Source organism: Ambystoma mexicanum, chromosome 4q (assembly GCF_040938575.1).
Source record: "Ambystoma mexicanum isolate Mex_15411 chromosome 4q, UKY_AmexF1_1, whole genome shotgun sequence".
NCBI lineage: Eukaryota > Metazoa > Chordata > Amphibia > Caudata > Ambystomatidae > Ambystoma > Ambystoma mexicanum.
The window spans coordinates 333,882,517-333,908,456 of NC_090928.1; the positions used below are offsets into that span (position 1 = coordinate 333,882,517).

A 25,940-nucleotide genomic window follows, 5' to 3' on the forward strand; every position below is an offset into this window, starting at 1 on the left:
AAGCATGCCAAATGCGCAGAGCCGCGAGATGCACTGAAGAATCCTCTGCTGGAATCCTTTTCTCTTGACTGCTGCTGCAATTTCCCATCCACTATCCTTTCCTTCATCACCACGAACAAAAAATACAGAGGCCAGGTCCTGTGCTGCTGCATCATGAAGGCATCCGTCTGCAACCTCGACTTCACTGCTGAGGTACTGTGCGGCTTGAGGTAATATTCACCTCAAGTATTTGTGTCGCTCCTGTGTGGCTAGTGTAGTGATTTGTGTAGTTGGGAGTTCACCCATACCATTCACTCAGGTCAAACGCTGTAACACATCTAGGGAGCCTTCTACGAAGTCCCCGAATACTTCCACCAACTCTAAACTCTGTACTTACTTGTTAGCTGAGAAATCCTCTGGCACTCTGACATTCTTGCTCTGCCTGCAATTGGCCCATGGACCATCCAGGATCTCCCTTATGCCTGTGAGAACACCAATGGCCTAGATTAGGGAAGGATGGCTAAAGTAGAAAGCCTCTGTACAGAACAAATAACAAATGTTGCAAAGTATTTATTTGTTGGTGCTGTAACTGTAGATTCATAAAATAGAATGTTAAAAGTGTTACAAAGTTATTACTTACCTGTGAATTGCTTGATGCCCTTCTGAAAAGTATTACAAAGCTATTTTACTTACCTTTGAATTATGTTAAAACATCTCTTTGCCGTTGTACCTTCGAACTTCCCACCTCCTCCTTCAGATGCTCGCTAAGCTCTACAGAGCATATGATCTAAGCAGTTCCACAAGCTCCAGAAGGGATACATTACTCACAAGCACCAGAAATACGATTACAGTATCTGCTTACTCACATGTGCCCACCCCCTTCCTCCCCTACTGGAGTAGAAGGCGCAACCTCATGTCAGAAACAAACAATCTGAGTGACCTCGACGCGTGAAGGACCATGGGTACAGTACACATCACACATGGGATGGTATTACTAAACACGCCCTGTCGACGTCCGTTTGAGTTTCGAAAATAAATCTTGTAATACTCTGTGACTTCCACTAAATGTCAGACAATGCAGAGCATGTGATCTAAGCAGACCCACAAGCTCCAGCAATATGACAATGCATTACTTACCGTAAAAGCATTTCTGATGGTTGTATCTGCTTAGATTCACATGCTGTGCATAGGTCCGACATCCAGTGGTCACTGCGGAGTATTGCATTTTGTTTTTCGTAGTCGAAAAGGGACGTCGACAAGGCGTGTCTGAAATACTATCCCTATAGTGACGTGCGTTGTACCCACAATCCCTCACGCGTCGAGGTCCCTCTGTTTGTATTTTTCTGCCCTGAGGGAGCCTTCTAGACGTGAGTGAGTACAGAAAAGAGAGATATAAAAGGAAGTCTATGTTCCTTCCATCCGAGCGGGGAAGAAGGGTGGGCGCATGTGAACAGATACAACCATCAGAAATGCTTTTACGGTAAGTAATGCATTGTCTTCTGATGTTTGTTAATCTGCTTAGAATCACATGCTGTGCATAGACTAGCGAGCAGTACCCGGAGTTGGCAGTGGGTTATGAGAAGGAACAGTAGAGAAAAGATGTCTTAATACTGCCTGTCCCACCTCGGAGTCAGATCTCGAGTGTGCATCTAGACAGTAGTGTTTTGTAAAGGTGTGCACAGAACTCCAGGTAGCCGCTTTGCAGATGGACTCAAGGGGAACATTTGCAATGAATGCTATGGACGCCCCCGTGCCTCGAGTAGAGTGTGCTCTAGGCTTAAAGGGCAGTTCTCTCTTAGCAAGAGTATAGCAGAGAGTGATGCATTGAACAATCCATCTAGAAATAGTGGACTTTGAAACTGCATCCCCTTCTCTTCCTGCTGCCACCGAGACGAAGAACTGATTAGTCTTCCTCAGTGGTCTGGTTCTTTCCATGTAGAACATGACCGCTCTGCGCACATCTAGTGTGTGCAGAGTTTTTTCTCCCAAGTTGGAAGGATTTTGAAAGAACGTTGGCAGTTCTATAGACTGGTTTACGTGGAATTTCGATATGAATTTCGGAGCAAACCTTGGGTGCGTGCGTAGAACCACTATCTCTGTGAACTGTAACGAAGGGGTCTAGAACAGAAAGAGCCTGTAGTTCACTTACTCTCCTGATGGAGGTGATAGCTATAAGAAAAGCAGTCTTGAGAGTGAGGTGTTTAAGAGATGCTTTGTGCATGGGCTCGAAAGGTGAGCCCATGAGTCTGGTAAGTACCACGTTAAGGTCCCATCCGGGAGCTGGGTCAGCTATCGGGGGGTGTATTCTTTTTACTCCCTCCATGAAGGCCTTTATAACAGGGATCTTCCACCACGACACTTTGAGTTGGGAAGTGGTGTATGCAGAAAGTGCCGCTAGGTGGACTTTAATGGAATTGAACACTAGACCTGAATCCAATAAGTGGGTCAGGTATAGAACAATATGTGTGGGAGAGCAGTCAATCGGGTTGATGCTTCTTCCCCTGCACCAGATGACAAATCTCTTACACTTGCTAGAATAGCAGTGGCGAGTGTTAGGTTTTCTGGCTTCCCTGAGGATGTCCATGCATCTCTGTGGGAGCTGTAGATGTCTGAATTCTATGATCTCAGGAGCCAAGCTGCTAAGTTCATGTTCTGGGGGCATGGATGCAGAGTCCTGCCCTTGTCTTGTGACAGCATGTTGTACGGGCAGGGGAGTTTCACTGGGGGAGATAGAGACATCTCCATCAAGTGAGCGAACCATGGCTGTCGGGCCCACATTGGGGCCACCAGTATCATGGTCACTTGTTCCTGGTGCATCTTGTGCACCACCTTGTTGAGAAGGGGAGTCGGGGGAAAAGCGTAAACAAATTTCCCTGACCATTGTATCGACAGACCGTTCCCCTTGGATTGGTTCTGGGGGTACCTGGAGGTGTAACTTTGGCATTGTGAGTTCTCCAGGGTTCCGAACAGGTCTATTTCTGGGAATCCCCATTGTGTGAAGACGTTGAAGACGATGTCTTCGTGTAGTCGCCATTCGTACTCTTCGGGCAGGGGGAAATCTCTGCTGAGTTTGTCTGCCAGCAGATTGAGTTCCCCTGGTACATGTTGTGACAGTAGGAACATGTTTTGTTTGAGAGCCCACTTCCATATATTTTGGGCCAGTTTGGACAGTCCTGGAGAGTGGGTGCCCCCCTGCTTGTTGATGTAGTACATGGCTGTGGTGCTGTCTGTAAGGACCATCACTGTTCTACCTTGTAGGTGTTCCTGGAAGGCCTTTAGCGCCTTGAACACAGCTAGTAGCTCCAGTAGATTTATGTGTTTGGATGCTACGTTCGGAGTCCACACTCCGTGAGCAGTCTGATGGGATAGGTGAGCCCCCCATCCTGTGAGAGATGCGTCTGTGGTTAGAGTGGCTTCCGCCGCGGGTGTGGCAAAGGGTTTCCCTTTTTCCAGGTTTTCCTTTGTCCACCACCGTAGCGAGAGAACCAAGGCCTGCGAGACCACCACTAGATCCTCCCATAGTCCGCTGGCCTGACACCACTGGCTGTTGAGCCACTCTTGCATTGGGCGCAGGCGCGCGTGAGGTACCAAATAAATACACGACGCCATCATGCCTAGCAAGCGCATTGCTTTGCGTACCGTCACCTCTCGACCGGTCACATATTGAGGGATCTGAAACAGCATGTTTTGGACCCTCTCGTTGGAGGGGAAGACGAGGCCGTTCTTTGTTTGAATTAGAGCCCCTAGGAACTGTTTGATTTGGCTGGGGTCTAGGCTGGACTTCTTTTCGTTGATGGAGAAGCCCAACTGGAACAAAAGGTCTACAGTCTTTTGGGTATTGGAGAAGCATGTTTCGTAAGAGTCCCCTGTTATGAGCCAGTCGTCGAGGTAAGGGTAAACTGGGATGGACAACCTGCGCAGGTGGGCCGCTGCCACTGCCAGCACTTTCGTGAATATCCTTGGTGCCGATGCTATGCCGAAGGGTAGCACTCTGAACTGGTAGTGTTTGCCCTCTATCATGAACCTGAGGTATTTTCTGTGCGCTGGCAACATTAAAATATGAAAGTATGCATCTTTCATCTCTAATGTTGTCATGTAATCTCCCTGTGATAGCAGTGGGATCACTTCCTGTAAGGTCACCATACGAAACTTTTGGGGTTTGATAAACTTGTTCGCTGGGCGCAGATCTAATACAGGGCGCATGGTTAGATCCTTTTTGGGTACAAGGAAGTACACTGAATAAATACCTTCCGTTACCTGAGATAGAGGCACGACCTCGATGGCTCCTTTTTCCAGCAGTTGTTGTACTTCTTGGAGAAGGATGGCAAGGTGTTCCGGTGTCATGCGTCGTCCCCTCGGGGGTCTGTATGTTGGGGAACTGTTGAATTCGATGCAGTATCCGTGGGTTACGGTGGAAAGTACCCAGCGGTCTGACGTTATACCCTCCCATGCTGGAAGAAAGGATGTTATCCGGCCCCCGACCGGTGTTGCATGGGAGGGGACGCGAATCTTCGCGTCACTTGGTGTTGTTGGGGGCTTGGGAGCCTCTGGGGGTGGATCCCCGACCTCTCCCTTTGCCCCGGCGCTGGCCTCTTTGGCTGTACTGCCCACTATTGGTCTGGAAATTGGAGTCAGGGTGCTGTTGGCGTTGGCCACGAAAAAAGCGTTTGTTGCCATAGCCGCGTCTGGTAGTGGGCTTAGAGATCTGGTCAAGAGTTTTGATAGTATCGAACTCTTTTTTAGCCATCTCCAGAGCCTCATCCACCGCTTTCCCGAAGAGGTTAGAGTCTTCAACAGGTTTATTTATTAAAGACGCCTGTGTCTCCGGTTTGAATCCTGAGTTGCGCAGCCATACATGGCGTTTTAGGAGTATTCCCTGAACCAGGGAACGTCCCGCTGTCTCTGCAGCATCCAGAGAGTTTTTTTACAATGCTCTGGTTGACCTGGGTTCCTTCGCCAATAGTTGATAGCAGGCGTGTACGTAGTGGTTCCGGCGCTTCTTTGGCGTCTTTGCGCAGTTTGGCCCACTGTGCGTCCGCATAGCTAGCGAGCAAAGAATTGTTGTTCGCAATTCTTGCCGAAAAGGCAGCCGAGGATGTAACTCTTTTTGCAAGGGCATATAACCTCTTGCCCTCCTTGTCAGGTGGTGCCTCACTGGTGGAAAGTGGTACCCCTGCCCTCTTCCTTGTATTAGTTACTACCAGGGAATCCGGAATGGAATGTCCCCTGATGTACAGCGGGTCTGAGGGTGAAGGAGTGAAAAGTTTTTCAATTCTAGGATTAACCCCTCTGATTAGTGCGGGTGTGGACAGCGAAGGGATGATTCTTCTCTTCACCGAAGTGAGGAGGGGAATGGTCTGGCTGACCGGGGGTTTCTCCTTAATTACTCTTTCCACAAAGTCTAATTCAGGAGAGAGCTCCCCAGTGTCCAGTTCGAAATGTGCTGCCGCTCTGCGCAACAGGGCATTGAATGTGGGCTGATCGTCAATGGGAGACGTGTTTCTAACAGGTGAATTGTCAGGAGGATTTAGGTTCAGGACATCAGTGTCGGAATATACTGATGGGGATTGCCAGGGGTGAGAAGGTCCTTCTTCTGGATCTTCTCCGAAGCCTTCTCCTACCATGTCTGGGCTGTCTTCCAGACCTTCCTCCTGGTTCCGTCCCTCTTCATCGTCCATAAAATCATCCTCCTCTTCCTAGTAATGTTCCTCCCCAGTGAGGTCATACACCTTATGGAAGTCTGAGGCTGTGTCCTGGTGGGGATTGACTAGTCTCGGATATTTGGCCCTGGGGTCCTCCTGAGGCCCTTCTCTTGGTCTCTTGGGAGTGGGAGGGTTCTGGGTATTCATAAACCTCTCCATTCTCTCCATGCAGAGATGGAGCCTTTCCATGGTTTCATGGGGTACCCCTGAGCGGTCTAGCGGGGGAAAAGTAGTGTCATCTAGTTGAAAACGGCTCGACCTCTCCCATAACGTCGAGGAAAGTGTCCCGTCGCCCTCCGAAAAGCCTTCAGGTGTGCTGGGGGTCCCCTCGACTGAAGGGGGTAGTCCCTGCCTTTCTTCGGGCTTTTTCGGCGTGTCTTTCGACCTCTGCGTAGCGCTCGACGTGTCTTTCGGCGTACGCTTCTGGGCGTCGGCTACCGCGATCCTCGCCAAGCTCTCAGCGACTCGTTTGTCAGCGGAGGGCTGTGGTTTCGACGTTACGGGTGTCGATCGCTCTACGGCGGCATGCGCTTTCTGCTGATGTACGCCGGCCGATGATTTGGGGGCGGCGCCCTTATTTGCCGAAAGCCCAGTCGCTGGTCGCGGCTGTGGTTGCGAGAGGGGCTTCGAACCCGAACGGTCCGAGGAGGCCGCCGATGGAACCTGCGTCTCCTTGGGCGCTGATGCTCTCTTCGCCTTCGACGAAGAAGAGCCATGGGCTGTGTGCTTATGTGTGGTCTTGTGTGCGTCAGTGTCGCCGGGGTGTTCATCCCCATAAGCAGGGCGTGTGCCGAGCCCGTCGGGGCCGGGGACAGACGACGAAGCGCGCAAGCGCTCTTTAGGGGGGTTTTCGACTTCCGTAGCGGAGGTCGTGTTATCACGTTCCTCGTCACTGTCGGTGGTAGCAGCGGTGGGTGAAGCATCGGCCTTCGACATAGCGTAGGCCGCCCACCTCTTGACCCTACGGTCTTTTAGAGTCTTTGGCTTAAGAAGCCGACAAGCCGTGCAAACTTCCTCTTTGTGATCGAGGGGCAAGCAGCGGTTACACCGTGAATGCTTGTCCTTCCAAGTAAACTTGCCCTAGCAAAGCGGGCAAAACCTAAAGGGTGTCCTCTCCATAGCCGAGGCAATAAATCGTGATAAACACCCCAAGGGAAAGGAAGGGGAAAAGGAAAGGCATTCTCAGAAAAGAACCAGATATGTCCCACGACCCCACTCTCCCTACTGTATATGGCCTGCGAGGCGAGGCCAGGCCACGTGTTCGGCAACGCCGAAGGATCTCCTCCGCTCGTCCCCTCCGTCGAAGATCTTGCTCGGCGGAGACAGCTTCACAACTGCGTCGAGGGAGGGATCGATATGTTCTATATTAAATAGGAAAACGACCAAAGGTCGAAGAGATGAAATCTGCAATGTCTCTCGAGGAGCTCCGCGTAAAGGCGACCAGTAGCTGGGCGGAAAAAAACAATCTGAGGGACCTCGACGCGTGAGGGATTGTGGGTACAACGCACGTCACTATAGGGATAGTATTTCAGACACGCCTTGTCGACGTCCCTTTTCGACTACGAAAAACAAAATGCAATACTCCGCAGTGACCACTGGATGTCGGACCTATGCACAGCATGTGATTCTAAGCAGATTAACAAACATCAGAAATATATATATATGTAAATACGTTTACTTACCTGTAACTCTAATAGTGTGTTAGTGACCTTAGTGTTTATAATAAATAACTATATTTTTTATAAAACTACAGTGTGTAAGGGTATTCTTGACTATAGGTGTACCCTTTAGGTTTTTGTACATAACTACTGCACTCCGTAGACTAATCCTGGCTGCTCGACCATAGCTACCATAGCTACCAAACCTTTTGGGTAGCTCAGGCCAAACATAAGAACTGAGCCCTGTACACCTAAGAGTGAGTCTTCTACAGGGCATTGGTACAAAACAATGAATCCAAACACTGCAAATCCTATAACGTGGGATTTGTTTCACCGCATTTCAGCGAAAATATAGATGGGAGATAGGGTTAGGTTCATAATTAAGATGGGGGGAAGGAGGATAGCGGGGTCTCCTCCCACATAGAATTGCTGTAAAATAGGGTAAAAGAAAATGAAAATCAACGTCATATGATTTGCAGTAATGGGTTCGATGTTATCTTGTAGATCATTCTACAGTCCTACCATAGCTGGACTTTAGTAAAACTCCCCTACAATATGGACCGAGAGCACACCCCTAGCCTCATGTATTTTCCTACTCCAAACAAAAAAGGGACCCAATATTCTGCTCACAAACTTTTAGGGCAGTTTTTCTAAAGTCCACCCAAAGGACTTTATACAACTATTCTACTTGGCAATACAAACCTGCCTCTCAGTGATCTAGTCTTGGATGGCCAGTGCACACTTTAAGCTCCACTCCTCGAACACTGAATGCCTACTCCTCATCAAAAAGCTATTCTCACAAACTAGAAACAGAAACATTAAGAACAAAGACCATTCATAAGTAAAAGGCTTCAGGTGTAAGCACAATGCACCAAACATCAGAATCCTTAAACAGCATCCACCAAACTCGCAAACACATCAAGCAGAGAGTACCAAAAAAACTTCTATGAAGCACATGCAATGTACAAAGGCTGCATACATCCCCAACGCCTGATGCAACACACTCAAGGATAAAAGGGATACTAACTAGTTGACACTACTTAAAGGACAAAGCAGGAGCTACTAGATGAACATCAATGAACCATGTGCTTAACAATGTCATTAACTATCCAACTTCAGACGAACATCAGTGAAACATAATGCTATACACTTACTACCCATTCTTACAATCTAACTGCTTGCAACTCCATAAGGCCCGTCAAAAAGAAACAAATATTTGGGTACACAGAAAGAGCCTACAGGCTTCAAAGCACCAAAACATGTAAATACATATGCACACACAGACAACAGGCAAGACACTTACAGAAGGATTGCTAAACTATACCAGCTCTAACTCTACGAGAGAGATGCTCGTGGGGCCAATGCAAACCAGAAACGTCAAACGCATACTTACAAAAACCAGACCCCACACAAACGTGAACTAACGACAGCACACTAGGGTACATAAGTTCACTAAGAAATTAATGAGGTGACACGAGTACCCAATGCGCACACATGTTTTATTTGCCCATGGATGTGTACTGTCCCCATGCTCAAAAGTAGAAATTGTCCACCTCAAGAGGCCCTCTCCAGTTCATTTTCACAAAAAGTAGTAGTTAAGGGTGGATTTCGTTTCAATGTTCAATGCTAAAAATTCAGAGGGTGTAATTAATGTTAGGATAGATACTATACCTTGTATGACACAGAACTCTTATGTTCCCTTTGTAACCAATGGAGAACACCTCGAGTTTATCCTGAGAGTTTCTGGGCAAATGGTTAAAAAGCTGAAGGTAGGTTTTCCCCCCCGTTGGTTCCAGTGAGGATTCCTCCAGTTGGGTCCAGGAGTGGAGTTCAGCCCTTTGCGATGGAATAATACAGAAAGCACCAATGCAGACCTCTTCAGGACACATCAGAAGATGGGGGATGGAGAGTTCCAGAGAAAGCCACCGCACACAGGCGACAGCAGGCATACTTCCAGTCGTAGTTGAAGAAGACTGTCATGCATGCTGGACATATTACCTCTGGACCTGGAAAACCATCTTCACGCAGAACGGGTTATGCTCATAGAACTGCTAAACTGTTCTATTCTAAATGGAGGTTGTTTGATGTACTGCCGGGAAAACGACGTTTGCATTATTCATGTTGTTGAATTCACGTGATTCAAGGTAGTCACGTGTGTTACTGCAGTACGTTCATAAGGAGCGTGGAGACGTTGCTCGCTGCTTCTGATTGAACCAATATGGCGTTTGGTAGCTGAACTCTTGATCTGCGTCCTCGCATCTTGCCAGTTACTTCCTTGGCTTTCTTCAGCATGTTTTTTCCACACGCAAACTCCTGGAGCTGCTTTCTAGAAGTTACAGCAGTTTTTGTTCACGTGAAATTTCTACACGCTATCTTTGGCAGTCGTCCATTAGAAGACCATCAGACGGCTTTCCTTCACACGCGAGTTTTGGCAGCACTGTCTGCGTGCACTTCAGTCACGTGTATTCTCACACGCGGGTTCCTGATATCTTCTCATGCTGCTTTCCTGACTGCGTGTAAATTGTAGCGTGTAAATTCCCACGCGGATGCTGGAACTCTCCAAGCGCAACTGTCCTGGCTGCGTGTACTTTGTTCACGGGTAAAACCCCACGCGGACTCTGGAACTCTTCAGGTACGGCTGTCTGGCTGCGTGCACTTCTGTTTGCGTGTAAAATCACACACGGTCTACTCTACTCTTTACACACTGTGGTTGCATGTACTTTTGTTGCGTGTAAATCAGCACGCTTTCTACTGTACTTGCAAGCGCAGCTGTTTAGGCTGCGTGAACTTTTGTCACGTGTAAATCTGCATGCGTTTTTTTTGGACTCTTGAAACGTGTAACTCCACTCGCATCCCTGCCACCTGTGATGAGATAACAGGTGGACTCATTTAATTTCTGTTCTACGTGGGAAAGGAAGTATTATCAACAAATGTTTATTTGAAGGTGATTGTGCACAGTACTTTGGACACTATCCTGTGGTGCACCAACCCGGTATCTAGCGTGAGCCTTGTGCCGTTCGGGATAAGTCTCCCTTACTAACCTCCCCTCCTTTGTCGTTGTTTCAATTCCTGGATTTCTTCTGAGACTTGTTGGTGGAGATTCCAGTTCTAAGCCTACAGGTTAGTGTTGTCATTAGTGCTATTGCTGTGCTATCAGTGAGAGTTTAGTTGGGACAACTTCTCATGATGCTTTATTTATCCTAGGATGACTTCCTATAATGCTCCCACGCTCTTTCCAGTGATCCCTCTCTCTGCCTGTTTTACTAGTCAGAGAGTTGTATCATTTGTAAGGTCTAATTTGACTTCACTACTATCAAGCCGTGTGAATTCAAGAATCCGGAAGAGCCCTACCAATTGTATCCTTTTTGGTTACCGTATCCTTTTCATGAGATAGCTTGGTGATTTATGACAAAGACCTTCCAGTGCAGGATCCCTTGAAGCTGGGAGGCTGAAATTTGGCAGGAAGGTGACGTACACCACAAGCTGGCTACTACCGAAGTTCCAGTGGCGAATGCAGAACAGCGATGAGTGTAGCGAGGTAGGCCACTGGAAGCTGGTTGGTCCACCGGGTAGTCCAGGGGTTGATGCACCGCTCAGGGTCTTTGCAGATCGGGTACTCCAACAGGGCTTTACTGGGCCAGACCCAGGAAGAGATGCCTGCTGGGCCTCTTTGAGAGTCTTCTTCGGATCTTCAGTCGGCTGTTCTTCTACACAGGATACTTCTCCAATGCTGATCTCTCAAAATGGCTGTAGGAGTCCTCCTCTTATCCAAAACCCAGCCTGGTAGCAAGCCCAAGACCGCCAATGGCAACGATCTGCACCATGGAAACAGCCAGCAGTGGTCTAATCAGGGACCACTGTGGATTTCACTCATGTCCTACCCTCAGACTTTCAGGCACCACCGATGTGGAGTGGGACCAAACCGTTTCACCCCCTTCCTGGACCACACACACACAAAGGCATCACTAGACTACGAAAGCTGGGGCTTTCCCGGGCAAGTGCATGACCCAATATGGGATTTCCTGACCTGGGAAGGCAGGAACATGGCCAAACAACAATATGGCCAAAGAACAAGCAAAGGTTTTGTGAATTGGTCATTTTAGGGCACCAGCCAAATTCAGTAGCCATACGCAGTAAACATGAATGTGCACACTTGAAATAACACAAACATTGTAAAAATATAATTGCTGCCACCAGCTTGTCTTTAGGCACATATAAAAGTAACCACAAATCCCAAGTTTAAAAGAGTAGGGTGATTCAAAAGTATCCTCATTGCACTGCATTGTAAAATGCTGGGTGCCATGTTAAAAAGTTATCTAAAAGGTAAAAAGGCAAAAGGGAAACCGTTTCCCAGTACTGATAGTTTGAAGGACTGATCAGTTTCCCCATAAGAAAATGAGCAAGAGGCCAGAGGAGTGAAGCAGGAGGCTTCACTTCCCTGTAAAAGGTCAGGACAGGTTAAACAACTAAAGCTAAAAGGTTTGGGGTCCATAGCACCATGGAGGGAAAGTTGCTAAAAGAGAAATCTTTCCTAACAGCAAGTGACACTTAAAATACATATGGGGCCATCCCCAAAATGACAGCACAGTACCGATTGCTCACCTGTGGAGTGATGGAAATCTTGTGGGGGGGGGGAGTGGTTTCTCACTTAGCTGTGCCCACCGTCACAACATACTTAGGGTTCTTCAAATGTTACACCTCGCCCGTGTTATATCTTATGAAGGAACCTCTTAAGCAGGTACACGCAGTGGGCAGGTGTAGAAAACATGTAGCTATATTTACATATAGTTATAGGAATCCAGTTACTCTTGTGTCAGATGTAAGACAGGGTAGACACCCTTTGGTCCATCCTCGGGCATACCAGCTCTTGGCAAACTGCCATACGGAACCATACATACATTACACTCACCCAAAATTCTTCCCAATGTCAGTTCATTCTGCTACCATGCATGGAGCACTAAGACGATATCATCACACGTCATCCATACATAACACTCCAGACTTAGTTGACACACACACTGCCGATATTGCCCAGCGATTGGGAAGTGGGAGGAAGTTGGACTTGGACTCCTGTAAACCCTTAAAATAACATTATCAGGTTAACTACGTGTTTTAAGTGAGGGGAGCATGTCCTTTAACTCGCCATTTTCTGTATTAAGTCTTTTTACCTCTTGTGAGCGATGGGGGCAGGCAGTCGTGCATGAACTCCTTTGCTTTCTGATCCACTCCGGCATCCACTGGAGCATGATCAGCCAGCTTTCTAATCAACTTCTGAACCTTCTTCATGAACTCACTTCTGCGAGGGTCATCCTTTGGGAGTAAAGAGACAGGATGGAACATAAAATTGCATGAAAGTGTTCCTATAAACTAAAGACGGGTACAATCATCAGCAAGATGTCTCTTTAGTAAGTATGTAAGAATAAAACATCCATGCCCTTGCTTTTACACAAACAATGATCGTGGTCTGAAGGGCTACTCACCAAAGAATCCAGTCTAACATCAGTCATCTTTATCTGACAGATAATAAAGTACAGGCAAAGGTTTTGCAGTATGCAGTGCTCTACAGGGATCCATGTGATCACTGCGACTTTTAAATGCTGAATCTGAACATTTTGAATGTCTTTTTCTCGTATTGCCCAATTATATGTGGGGGAGACCCGGCGCAGCCCCCTCCCCGTACACCTACTACATTATATATTACCCTAACCCACCCCCACATATAATTGCGGCGAAATTTCATATTCTGCATTTTCGGGGTCGCAGTGCTTGTATGATCCCCTCTACAGTTGTCATCTTTCACATCGATGCACAGAACAATCACATGATCTAAAATGATGAGCCCACGTGGCTGTTCAACTTGTGCCAGATAGGGCAGAGGGATTCCGTCACAAACAAATAAGTTGTCTGAGATTGAACGGTTATCAGAATGATGCCATTTGGTTCATTCCCATACCTTTCCTCTTCACTTGCGGTACCAGAAGGTAGACCCTACACAACAGTTGCTGTAGGAGCTAGTGCTTCTGATCCCAAGACAACATGCGCCAGTCCAACAGCTCAAGGGTGTTGTGCCTCTATAAATGCTTTTTTCATTAAAAGGAGCAGTGGGTCCACACTGTACACTTACACATTCACTCTTGCAATCAAAGACTGACCTTTCCATTGGTGCCCCCATTACTTCTTTGAAATTCTTACTGTTTTGCTTCCATATATACCCACCCATATTGGGGGAAATTTACTGTGATAGTGTTTGAAATGACCCTCACATACCCTTTCCCTTAGTCAGTGGTCCAAGCCTATAGTGGAACTATGTTCTCTGCTGACCTGCCCACGTCCCCCACAAACCCCATCACCATGCTCCCTCCCACGCCCAATAAAACCCTGCAAAGAAATGTGCCTGCAGTATAAGGGAACACTCAGTGCAGGGTACTGAAGTGCAAGCTTCAACTGCTTCCTACACTTTTATTTTAAAACAAAACCATTTGAGAATGGTTTCTTTTTAAAATAAAAGTATAGGAACAGTAAAACGTAATTAAAAAAAAGTATAGGAGCAGCGCTTCCAACAGCTCCCACCCACTTCGACCACTGCCCTTAGTGCTCATTTTGCTGTGCAAAGACACTTGTACGTGCGCCTTGTGATACAGAACTAAGAAGAGAAGATCTTTCACATGACAAGAGGATGAGAATTCCTAGCCACAGGGAAAGGACATAGTAGTTCAGCGATTGTGGATTGGCCCGTTTGAATGAAACATGGGCAAAGAATGTCATCCTGCAGATAGCTTACCGATTTAGGTAAGTGACTTAAAGCTCTTTAGGGTGTAGAACCCAATGAAACCTTCAGGTTAGATTCATATTTATAAACTGATGCAAACTTTCCCTTGCAGTTACGACCAGAAACCTCTTTAAGCATTGTTGTGACAATGTGACTTTTGGTCATTGTGTTTGTGCTTTATAGGGTCACCTCAGATTTTTGCTTTTCCCCCCACTTTTACTCTTTTGGATCACAGACCTATTTTTGGTTGCATGGGGAACTTCTACTTAAGTACTCCTGACACTGAAACCCTTTTTGACTCCTTAAAATGACATGGCCGATCACCCATATGGCTCCCAGGGTGCATATTAAGCACCCCATTTGTGTCCTGGGGAGATTAGAATACTCTACATTGTCTTTTGGTGGCAGTTGTAATTTAGTTTTGCTTCACTACAGGTGCAAGTCGACTTGCCCCATTGGTAGTCAAATGTACATTTTGGTACCCATTGGGATACCAATGCACTCTTGGCCATTTAGTTTTAGAGACTTCCTTTCTTCAGTGGAAGCGCTATCCTTGAAAATAGCTTTTGTGCAGACGTGGGCTCTTTGGGAGTCCAGCTATACACCCTTTATAGTGTCTTGAACTGGCTTATAACAGTTGCGGGATTTAGATAGGCCATGTTACATTCTGTGGGGGTGGTTGGGATTGTGTGGTGGATTTAGGGGCCAATCAAAATGGCTGGCCGCCTAACTCTTTGTTTGTAGCCTCTAGTGTGATTGGTGGCATAAGGGAAACAAGCAAATATATGCAAAATGAATGTTGATGGGAACTGTAATTGCAAGCGAATCAAATATAAAGAGGCGGAGTCGGCACTGAGTCTTGAGTGTCTTGGAGGAGACACTGTGCTTTTCGCTTTGTTGCTGCTGTTTGGAGTCCCTCGTCTAGCTCACTGTCAGCCAGGAGGCGGAGCTATTCTTTCAAAAACCCAGTGCACCCGCAGAGCGGTGTGGAGTCGGCACTGAGTCTTGAGTGTCTTGGAGGAGACACTGTGCTTTTCGCTTTGTTGCTGCTGTTTGAAGTCCCTCGTCTAGCTCACTGTCAGCCAGGAGGCGGAGCTATTCTTTCAAAAACCCAGTGCACCCGCGGAGCGGAGTCGGCACTGAGTCTTGAGTGTCTTTGGTGTATTTGGTCCTTTGGTTCCGTGGACCCCGCTGGTGCGCTGGTGTTTTCTCTCTTTTGTTTTTCCCGCCTGCATTTAAGCAAGTGCGGGGTTTTTGTAACTATTCTGATGGAAAACAATGAAACAATGGACGAGCCTCAGAACCGGTCAGGCCTACGCCGAGGAGGAGGAGGTAGCTCTACCAAAACCGCGGTAAGAAGGAAAGCTTCGGCATATATAATAAGTGCCGATAAAAATGACAGTCGATACAACATCAGCCTTAAATATTGCCGATTTATTAAATGCTTCTAAAATATATTCATCGGCAGGCGGTAGAACCGAGACTTGTATGCAACAGTGTATGCAGGAGTGTATGCAGAGGCGTATGCATGAGTGTTGTAAGAATGGCGAGAATGGCGAGTTTGGTGAAATTGGTGAGGTGAATGAGTGCTGCGCCTATTGCGAGCCTGAGCAGTTTGAGAATGGGACTGAGAATGAGAATGGTGCTGAATTGGCTAATAACTCTATTAACGAAGGTGATAATGATTGCTTCATTACCGAAACTAAAACCGAAACTGAAAAGCGAATTGAAACTGAAATTCAAAGCGAAACTTCTAAAACAACTATAACAAATAAATCTCCATTTACTACTGGCTTTGTGTCTGAACCTAGCACTGCCACTAAAGATGGACCCCGAGAATGTAAATATTACTCATGTTCTGAGTTTCCAATTGACGGCAATACAGACAGTAATACAGACGGAAATAAAATGGTACCAGTAGAGATCTTTCCTCAATTGCGTGTCTTAGCTGCAAAAATTGTCCAATGTATAAATGGAGATAATATGCCGAATACCCTGCCTCAGCCTCGAGAGTTAATGTGTGGTGAGCGGACTCAAGTCGAACCTAGCCCTAAAACAGGCCACACGACTGAAAAACTTTCATTACAAATAAGTGACGATGAACAACCCCAATTTGGCAATTGTAATATACTGGATCAACAACCACTTATCAAAAATCAAGGTATAGCGAACTATGAAAGAAGGGATTCAATTAGCGTGGCTGATAAACTTTTGAAAGATTTATTAAAAATGAACTTGGATTTCCACAATCGGACCAACAATAAACAAAAAAGCTCTTCCACATCAAATAAAGGGGGTGTTATGACACGGTTGTTACCTCATGATGATGCATATACGGAAAATTTCGAAATAAGAAAAAATTTCTCGGTAGATCTTGATACATCTATAACATCTCGCAGTCCTGCACACAAAAGAAAAAGAGGCAGAAATAGCCTTTCAGGCGACATAGCCTGCTCACAAACAAGATCTCCAAAACAGTCATATACACTTCATTCACCAATAAGATTTACAGCAATTGAAAACAAAAATCAAACGCATAGGAAAGGACTAAGCGAAACTTCGACCCTCGCAAACGAGAATAGAAATATTTCATCTTCATCATCGACTTCTTCTACTTCTGATATTGATGACTCGTCTTTAATGGAAAGACCTTTTCCAAAAATAAGACGAGGGTATGGGAAAAAGAAAACGTCTTATTCACAAAAAGAAAAGGGTGTTTCTGGACTAAATATATCTGACATACAAACAACGGTTATGTCCTCTATGAATATTGTACTCTCTCCGTACCTCAAACTATATGAACAAATGGATGGAAACATTAAAGACTTAACCACGCTAATAGCTTTGCTAAACACCAAAGTTGCAAACATCGAAGTTGAACAACAAAGAAGTCAGGACAACCGAAAACAAGAAAAGATTCAAAATGCCAACTTCCTAAAATTAATCTTAAATGCTAATCACAATTCACGTGAGGACAAAAAATTAATAGCTGAAGTTGCCCGAGAAGCGCTGAAGCTTTTTAATAAACCTCACATACCTACCTCAAATGATGGTGCTAATAGCAATTCTAGTGCAGATAACTGCTGCAATACTCCTATTATGGAGAAATATCATCTGTCAATAGTGCACCTAATCTGGAGTGCGGAAATATTGAACAGGTATGCAAAAAGAATAACCTTTCACTTCTGGAAAAAGATAAAGAAATTTCAATAGTGTTTGTAGAAAAGGATAAAGGAAAAATCTGGCAAGGATGCCAACCTTTGTCAGAAGAATCATTTACTGCACCCAGGGCTGAGCGCGAGATTTTACTGGATGGTCTGCAAGAGAAAAGGCTGGATAGATCTAAAAAGGCCTTGAATGTTTCACCAGAAGAGCGTGCTTGTACCCTACAAACTAAACAGAGTGAAAATAGAAACATTGAAAGCTTTGAAAATCCTCAGGCTGAAGATTTAATTGAAATAATAGAAATAATTGATGTACAAAATGTCAGCGAAGATCGGTCCAAAACATGTGCTAAAGTTAGCGCAAATGAAGATCTTGGTACTAAAAAAACAATAAATGATAAAACAAAAAAATGGATAAAGTTGTCTCAAGTGAGATTAAAGATCTGCAAGAAAATAATGTAGGAGCGCCTAAGGTTCTTTTTGATATATTTGAAAAAAACAGCCTAAAACAAGCTCCAAATGGAGTTCTGCAAAAAAAGAAATCTAAAAATCAAAAAAGAGTGAAAATAACAAATGGGGCTCGAGCTTTCTTAAGGAATTTGAAATCAGTTACTGTTAACGTATCAGCTAACAACTGCGATACTTTGAAAAATATCCCGGAGCCACCCCAAGATCTCGAAATACAAAATGCACCATCTATACCTCCCAATATAGATCACAACACTGGAACGGAGGCTGAAGCAGCCGACATTGAGACTTTAATGAATCTCTCAACGTATGAAGATCCACAGGAAGTCAAAAAAATGGGATGCGATAATGAAAACGAGGAGATTGATCTGGCTCCGTCTAAGACATCAACAGAATCCATCGAACCAACAAAAAAAGGAGAGGAATTAGCGTCTGAGCGACTTTGTGAATGGGTGACTGAACCAAAAAAACTCACCTCTGACTCATATAAAGAAACAGTCAGTCCTTTTAGAACCTTAGATGAAAAAAGGAAAAAACTCACATCTATGTTGTTAAGCCAAGATAACATCACTCTAAAAAAGAATATCGCTTTGAATTACAAACCAGCTGACGCAGAAAGAACATTGGTAGAGGACAAATTATTTCCTACAAACAAATGTGCGACGATCAATGCGTCTGCAGATCGTAATTTCCGTAAAGGGAAAGAAGACCTCTCTAAAGTTCAAAAAGTGCCAACACTAATGGCGAGAAAAACAATATCAATAAAATAAAGGCAAAATACTGCCTAAGTCTTGAACGAATTCTGAATATTAAGGATGGACTCACAATGAAGAGAAAAAATGTGTTAAGTCTGTTCCATCATGTCCCTGTGTTACGTACCATCGAGTCTAGTGACATTCAGGCTGTGGAATTCAAGGATGATACTGCATTGGACAGAGTGTTCTTATATGTAAATTCTAGACTTGTTTGTGAAACTCTACTGCAAGGTGCTGCAGCTCTACTACCTTGTGTCTTTGACATTGTGGAAGTAGACAGTTCCAGCACGACCAAAAAACCAAATGATGTGGTCCTTTTGACAGAATGTCAGCGAAATGAAGTTCCAAATGAAAAGCAATCAAATTCGCAAATAATTGAAGATGAAAGTTGGAAAGCGGACTATAAACAATTCAATCTGCTTCGAAATGAACAGTTCAATAATCAAAAAGCGAAACAATCTGAGTTAATCCGGATTACAGTAAGAAACACTCATCAAATTCCACAAAAAAAAGGAAGCGAAGAGAACCAAGTACTGCATAATGAGTGGAACTGGTTAGCAGCAACTTTAGCGAACAGTAACCAAAGTTAATGCTTACTGAAGCCGAAAAATGTTAGCCTAGCCATTGGCTCGTGGAATACAAGAGGTTTTACCCATTTATATAACTTCAAAGAAAATTGGATCAATGAGATAGATATAATATGCCTGCAAGAAGCTTGGTTGGATATCTGCCCAATTGCAGAGGATTATGAAATAGCACTTAAACCTGCTATTAAAGGGATAAAAGGACGTCCAAGCGCAGGCATTCTCACTCTTGTAAAAAAAAAGCCTCTGGTTGTAGGCTGATGCAATATAACAACATATCATCCTATATTCAAGTTGTTACCATCAAAAGGAACATTAATGGTGACAAACATCTGACACTTTTTGTCATCAATTTATATTGGCATCATAGTAAAGCTGGAACATCGTCCTTTGTTGAACAAATTATGGATACAATTGACGAATTAATGATCAAAGATACCAGTGCTGGCCTGATCATATGTGGAGATTTTAATCTGGATTTTATAGAAAGAAGCAAGAATGATCTCTCAAGGAAACAGAATTTGATACAAAAATGGTCCGAAGAACTAACCTTAAGGAGAATCTCCAGGCTGAATGGTAACGTCGAGGGAGACATACCTGCCAAACCAACCTGGCAAAGAAATGAACAGAACTCCATTTTGGATTACATTTTTGTATCTGAAAATGTATCATTCCGGATTCTAAATTTCGAAGTCTTTAACACACAAGTCAGTGATCATAATATGATCATAGCACATCTTGAAATGCCACAACAATTATCCTCAACAACATGGAATTGGAAAATAATTCCCAATAATAGTGGTAATAGATTAAAACTTAATTCACAACATGTGAATATATTGAAAAAAGATTATGAGAAACAAATTGACTTGTTGGGTGTAGATTATACTCCCCTGTTAGAACAGTATAAGATTTCTAGAAACCCAAATGGTATTCAGTCTCAAAAATACTCACATATTTATAACCCTGAAACTGTCATGAGAAAGAGAGAAATGCGCAAGGCCCTGCGACAATTAAAAAATGACAGTCATTTGGATGCCCTGAAGACGAGGAAAAAGATCAAACAAAACTATAAGAACTGGTTGATAGCACATCGTGCCTTAACTGAACAACATGATGCTGAACAAATAATGAAGTCTATGAAAGAGAAAAACTCTGCAGATTTCTGGTCAATTATTAATAACCAATCTGGAATACAGACAGCATCGAATAAGAACATGGTCACTGAACATAAATGGATTGAGCATTTTTCAATCCTATTCTCAAAAAAGGGTAACACTCCTGACCCTCCATTACCTGTTCTCTCTTCTTGGGATATTCAGTTTGATCAGGTTGAAATTTTGTCAGACATCAAAAAACTTTCCAACTCTCAAGCACCTGGTCCGGATGGCATAACAAATGCCATGTTAAAATCTGACCCGGAAGCCTGGGCTGAGTTTTGTAAGGTTCTGTTTGATAAAATTGCTATGGAAGGTATCACCCCTGTGTCATGGAAAAAAGCCATTGTTGTCCCAATATTCAAAAAGGGCAATCGATCAAACCCAATGGATTATAGGCCTATTGCCTTGTTGGACGTATTAGGTAAGGTTTATGCAACACAACTCCAGCATAAACTGATGGATTGGCTAGTCTCAACCAATCATATTGACGCCAGACAAAGTGGATTTGTGAAGGGTGTTGGTTGTTGCCTAAACTTAATACTCATTAACTTAATAAAAATGGACATGATCATGAAAAAATCGAAAAGTGTACCTTGCATTTGTTGACCTGTCTCATGCTTTTGATAGCATAGACAGAGAAACCCTTTGGACAAAATTAAAAAGCTGGAATTGTCCAAATAGCCTGTTACATGCCATCAAGGATTTGCATACCGATACTAAAATCTATATTCGGTTGGACGCAAGTGGCACTCTATCGGAACCCATTCGTACCTACTGTGGAGTCAAACAAGGGTGTCCTTTAGCGGCAATAATATTCAATGCTTTCATCTCTGACATTGGTGATGCACTTGGAAAAGCAAAAGGATTTGACCCGAAAATAATCGACACTGCTTTAAATGGGATCCTATATGCTGATGACCTAGTCCTAATGGACCTTACACCCATTGGACTACAACGGAAACTACATGTGTTGGAAGAATACGTCCAAGCTAACGGTTTTCAGATAAATCCAAGTAAATCTGTCATTTTAACATTACAAAATCTGACTAAAGGTACATCCAAGAAATTCAACTGGTGCCTTGACGGCGAAATACTCCAACAGGTAAAACAGGTAAAATACCTGGGTATGTGGTTAAATTCCAACATAAATGATCATACTTGGGTTGAGAAAACAAAATCAAAATGTCGTCAATTAAGTGCCCAAGCTATGGCCTTAGACATAAAATATGGCAAGTTCTCACTGGTTCCGACTTTAAAGTTTTACAGTCTATGGTGCCGAAACTGCGTTTGGATGCCCTGCAAGTTTGTGGGATAATCTTGAAAACATCTTTTGGGGCAGAATTCTGAAAGTTGGTAGAGGATTGCCGGCAGTTGTAGTAAGATACGAATTGGGGCTGATTTCAATAAATGCAAAAGTTACATGGAACAAATCTTTTGCAAGATAATCCTGCCAAATGGTGCACCGCAAATGAAAATTCTACATAATCTGGCTGACAAACAATCAAATACAATTTTTTCAGCCTGGATAAATCAATGTCATCAAATCCTAACGGATATAAAAAGTGATGTAATCACTTTGATGGAAAACCCAGATGCTGTAAAAAAAAAGTTATGGGAAATCGATTGAATCAGCACCTGCACAGACAGAGCCAAATATTCGCTCATGAAAAACGTTCCCCCAGAAGGAAAAGCCTACAATTCAATCTATAAATATCTCGAAAAATGTCCGGACAAACAGAAGAGAATCCTGCTTATGAAATTCAGGCTAAATCAATTTAAGACAAAAGAGGTAATTAGACGATGGACCAAATATGAGAAGCTGAACCCGAACTGCAGATTCTGTGACCATTTTGAAGAGAATATCAAACATCTGGTTTTAACTTGTGAAGCTTTCTCCACGAGAAGAATGACACTGTTTAATACAATTGTGGCAAATAAACCTCTTCATACCATGGAAGAATGGTGGGTGGAATGTTTTACAGATGTTAATAATAAACTAACATACGCCTTGACCTTTCTCCTTAAAAACATTGAAGATGACCTAGCCAAATCACATGAAAAAATGGACTTAAATATTGGCTCGTGATTTGTGATGTATTTTGCCTAATTCAGTGTTCATTTCTTTTATTACTTTTATTATTTTAATCGTTTATATTGTTTATATTCCTTACTTTGTGACATTCTCTGTCTCCTTTTGCCTATTGGTCAATTATGATATTTTTTATATATGAATAATTAAATGTGATGTCATTTTCTTTAAAGGTTTTTTATAAACTAATAAAAAGAAATTAAAAAAAAAAAGAAAAATATAAAGAGCATGTTTATTCGAGAAAGACTATAACTCAATATTATTATTAGACCCAGTACCTGAAATAATAATCAATTTTGAAAATGTTTGCCGGTAGGCAAAAATGGAAAAAGGTGGCTTAGAAATGAATGTATTTACTCACGCATTTGATACCTGCTGAACTAGCAAAACATTTTGAGACTTCCTTTCACTGCCAACAACATATTAGAGCCCGCAGTTAAGGTGGCTCCAGATGACATTAAAGTTGGAATTATTTTCGATGAACATAGCTGTTTGGGCTATCTCATGTAGACTCAAAACGGACATGCAGTGTCTGAACCTGCATGGCTTTACAGGGCAAGCCATTGTGTTAACCTGGGAGGATTGAATCTCCCCTCCCCCGCCCTCTTCCCCTAACTAGAATCTTTCACTTGTTGCAGTGAGACCAAGGAGCTCAAAAAGGTAAAAAGAGATTTGAATTTATGAGACGGGGGAACGTTTGGGAATATGTTTTTTGTTCATGTCTGTTCAGTTGACAGTGCTGCTATTAAAGGTTTAACGAACCAACCTCATCTGAGAAAAAGTCATGTGTCTGTTCTCCATGACAGCGTTCTCTGCAACAGCTGGATTAGGCAAGCCTGTGTGTGTGGGTATAATTAGGGGAGACCCAATTCCAGCACTCAATCCTACAGGAATTGCTAGAAGAAGCAGGTTTACTCAGCCGCTACAGGATGTCCTGCCATGTGTAAGAGTGGCCCAGGGCTACAATGAGACACAGAACACTCCACTAATTTCAGTTAGAGAAGTAGAACATTAAACAATACAAACTACGCAAAGAAAGAATTACCTTCAGGTAATTATGATCACACAACTACTATCAAATACACACATACATCAAAGATTGGGGGTTCCAGGTCGAACCCCTACACTTTACCTTAAAGACTGTTAAGCAACATTTAGCATAATCATTACCAATACTTTAACCCTTTAAGTGCCAAGGATGAGATAGCTCGTCCTTGGCACTTAAGGGGTTAAATAACCTTTTGTGGTAAAGCGAAGAGGTGGAAAAACAGTATATTCAAAACCAGTAATCACAGGTCAGCAATTAAAGTAGAAAAATAAAGGTAAAATACTAATGAGCAATCCTAGATTAGAATCCCTAACACTTAAGTCCAGCCCTGAGATGGATTGGGGCTCAGTGCCCTGGAGTCACTAGTAGTTGCACAATATACATTATTCAGGTAGGGGTAGTATTAGATTGAGCAATGCCAGTTGTTGCAAATAAGTGCCTGATTCACGGAACGTTTTCCTATGGGACTGCAACATTATAAAATGCTTCTGTGATTCAGACCCCAAGTGTTCCAAATGTTTACAAAGGTTCAGCTAAATATCTCACCCAGTCCCATCACATTAGTGAAGGCTTGGGGAGGAGGGGGCTAGATCCTTGACTGACCACCACCGATCAGAGTCAGGCAAGGGAGAGATGGAGCCAGGACTTTACTCACAGGTAACCCAATTGGAGAGGTGGAGGGTAGGTATGTTAATTTACCCCCTTAATCTGATTTTCCCGGAGACCACTTCAGGGGGTCCAGTATTCATATGGTCCACATTCTTTTGTGCTTGGCCCAGTCAAAGGAAGTAAAGGGGTTGTGGGTGCAGAGGTTGTTTTCCAACGCTGGGTTTAGTTTTGTTCTGGCACAGTACCCGTATTACAGTTCCAGAGATTGGCCAGCTTGCCACCCTTGATGAAATGTAGCAGACTCTTACAGAGCAGACAACCCCAGGAGAACTCCAGGGAGCAAAGACAACGGAATTCATCAGGAGTCACCAAGGTCAGGCGGCGATCTTCGGTTGGCGAACTAAGAAGCAGGACATTGTGATGAATCCAAGATGATTTCCTCAGAAAACCTGGCCTAGGACCCATCTCATGTGGCAAGGGAAGGCAGACGCTTCCTGATCCGGACCCTGGGGTTGGTGTTCTGCAGGAGGATCACATGAGGGGGGAAGCAAGTCATAAACCCTTTAATAACTTCCCCAAATACCCTGCCATCTTAATGGCTTACTGTAAAATTCTATTCTCAAAATGGTTCGGAGTCACAGGTAGGGATAAAGCAGACCTCTTGCTCTGTGAGCATACACTTTTATATACAAAAAGAAAGTCCGATATCTCCATAGGTGTCACTAAACACTCTTCCCACAACAAAAGTGGTATCAGTTATCACAAAATTTTATTAAGATTCCATATATTTCATAAATCATAAAAATGATCATAGTACATAAAACATATACATTATGTTTAAAACCACACAAGTAGAAACACCATAAGTGAGTAATGTTTGCAGTTATTCCTTAAGGATGTTACACTGTGTGTACATCTCACACTCTGATCCCTATGCCACACTACTAATGGCCTATTTCCTATTGGTGTAATACAAACAACCCCATTCTTACTGTAAAATTGAAACTGTGAAAGGAAAGGGTACTTTGCACATTGAGGACTTCAGGTTTCACAATGGCCAACGTACTGGGACAAAGAAGAGGGATTTGGAGAGATTAGACTGCAAGGTGCTGTCTAGTGAATCTAATGACCCACACCTGTGAGGGTCTGGTGAGTATAAATGTCCCCCGCCCGGGTGCAGGGCAGGAGGAGAAGCACTAGTGGGAGGTGGAGTGATAGCAGTAACTTGATGTTACAGTTGAAGCAGAAGCTGAAGGAATGCACCGATGCCGCAGCTGCTGTGATTTGTAGATCAGATGGCGGTTCTGAGAGGGTCTCTACCTGCAAAGACTGTGTATGCAGAGGTTGCGCAGCGGGAAGCGTGGTCTGTGAAAGCTTTCCCCCCGAGATCTGTAAATACAGAGGTCGCGCGGCGGGAAGCGTTAAGTTGGAAGGCTTCCCCCGTTTTTTAAGGGGGCTCCACTGGCAGGTGAGCATCGGAGTGTTCCTAGAGCGAGGAACGCTCCCTTTACCGACCGACGTAAGCCGTGGGAAAAAGAAAAGTATTTTTGCGGTAAGAGTGCGGCAGTGAAAGCCGAAGACCCAGAGGCAGCAGAGCGAGCAGGTGCGTATGCGGCACCCAGTGAGTTCACTAGCCTTCTGTGACCCCGGAACGCAGGGTTATCGCCCGCTGGCCAAATATTAATACTTTGAATACTGGACTGATGTAAAGAAGCTAAAGTGGCAGAATAAGAACTTTGGGAACATTATACTTGTAAAGATCAGGGTAATTGCCAAAGCCAAAAGAGGGCAATCTTAAAGAAAGTTTATGAGAACCAATATTGCCAAAGCCAAGATCGGGCAATCAAGAAACAAGTTGATTGTAAACCCCTTTGCCAGAGTGAGAAAGAAGCTGACTTAAATACGCATTGTCTAAGTCCGAGAAGAGCAAGTGTGAGTAAAAGCCATTGTCAGCA

General features: G+C 44.0%; 1 protein-coding gene across 1 annotated transcript in view; it reads right to left on the reverse strand.

Annotated features, from left to right (window-relative positions):
* RIOX1 (ribosomal oxygenase 1) overlaps positions 1-25,940 on the reverse strand; it is a 603,487-nt gene that overhangs the window by 75,115 nt on the left and 502,432 nt on the right. Inside the window, exon 11 of the mRNA XM_069607921.1 lies at positions 12,508-12,649. Coding sequence (XP_069464022.1) covers positions 12,508-12,649 — 142 coding nt within the window. The remainder of the gene's footprint in view (positions 1-12,507; positions 12,650-25,940) is intronic.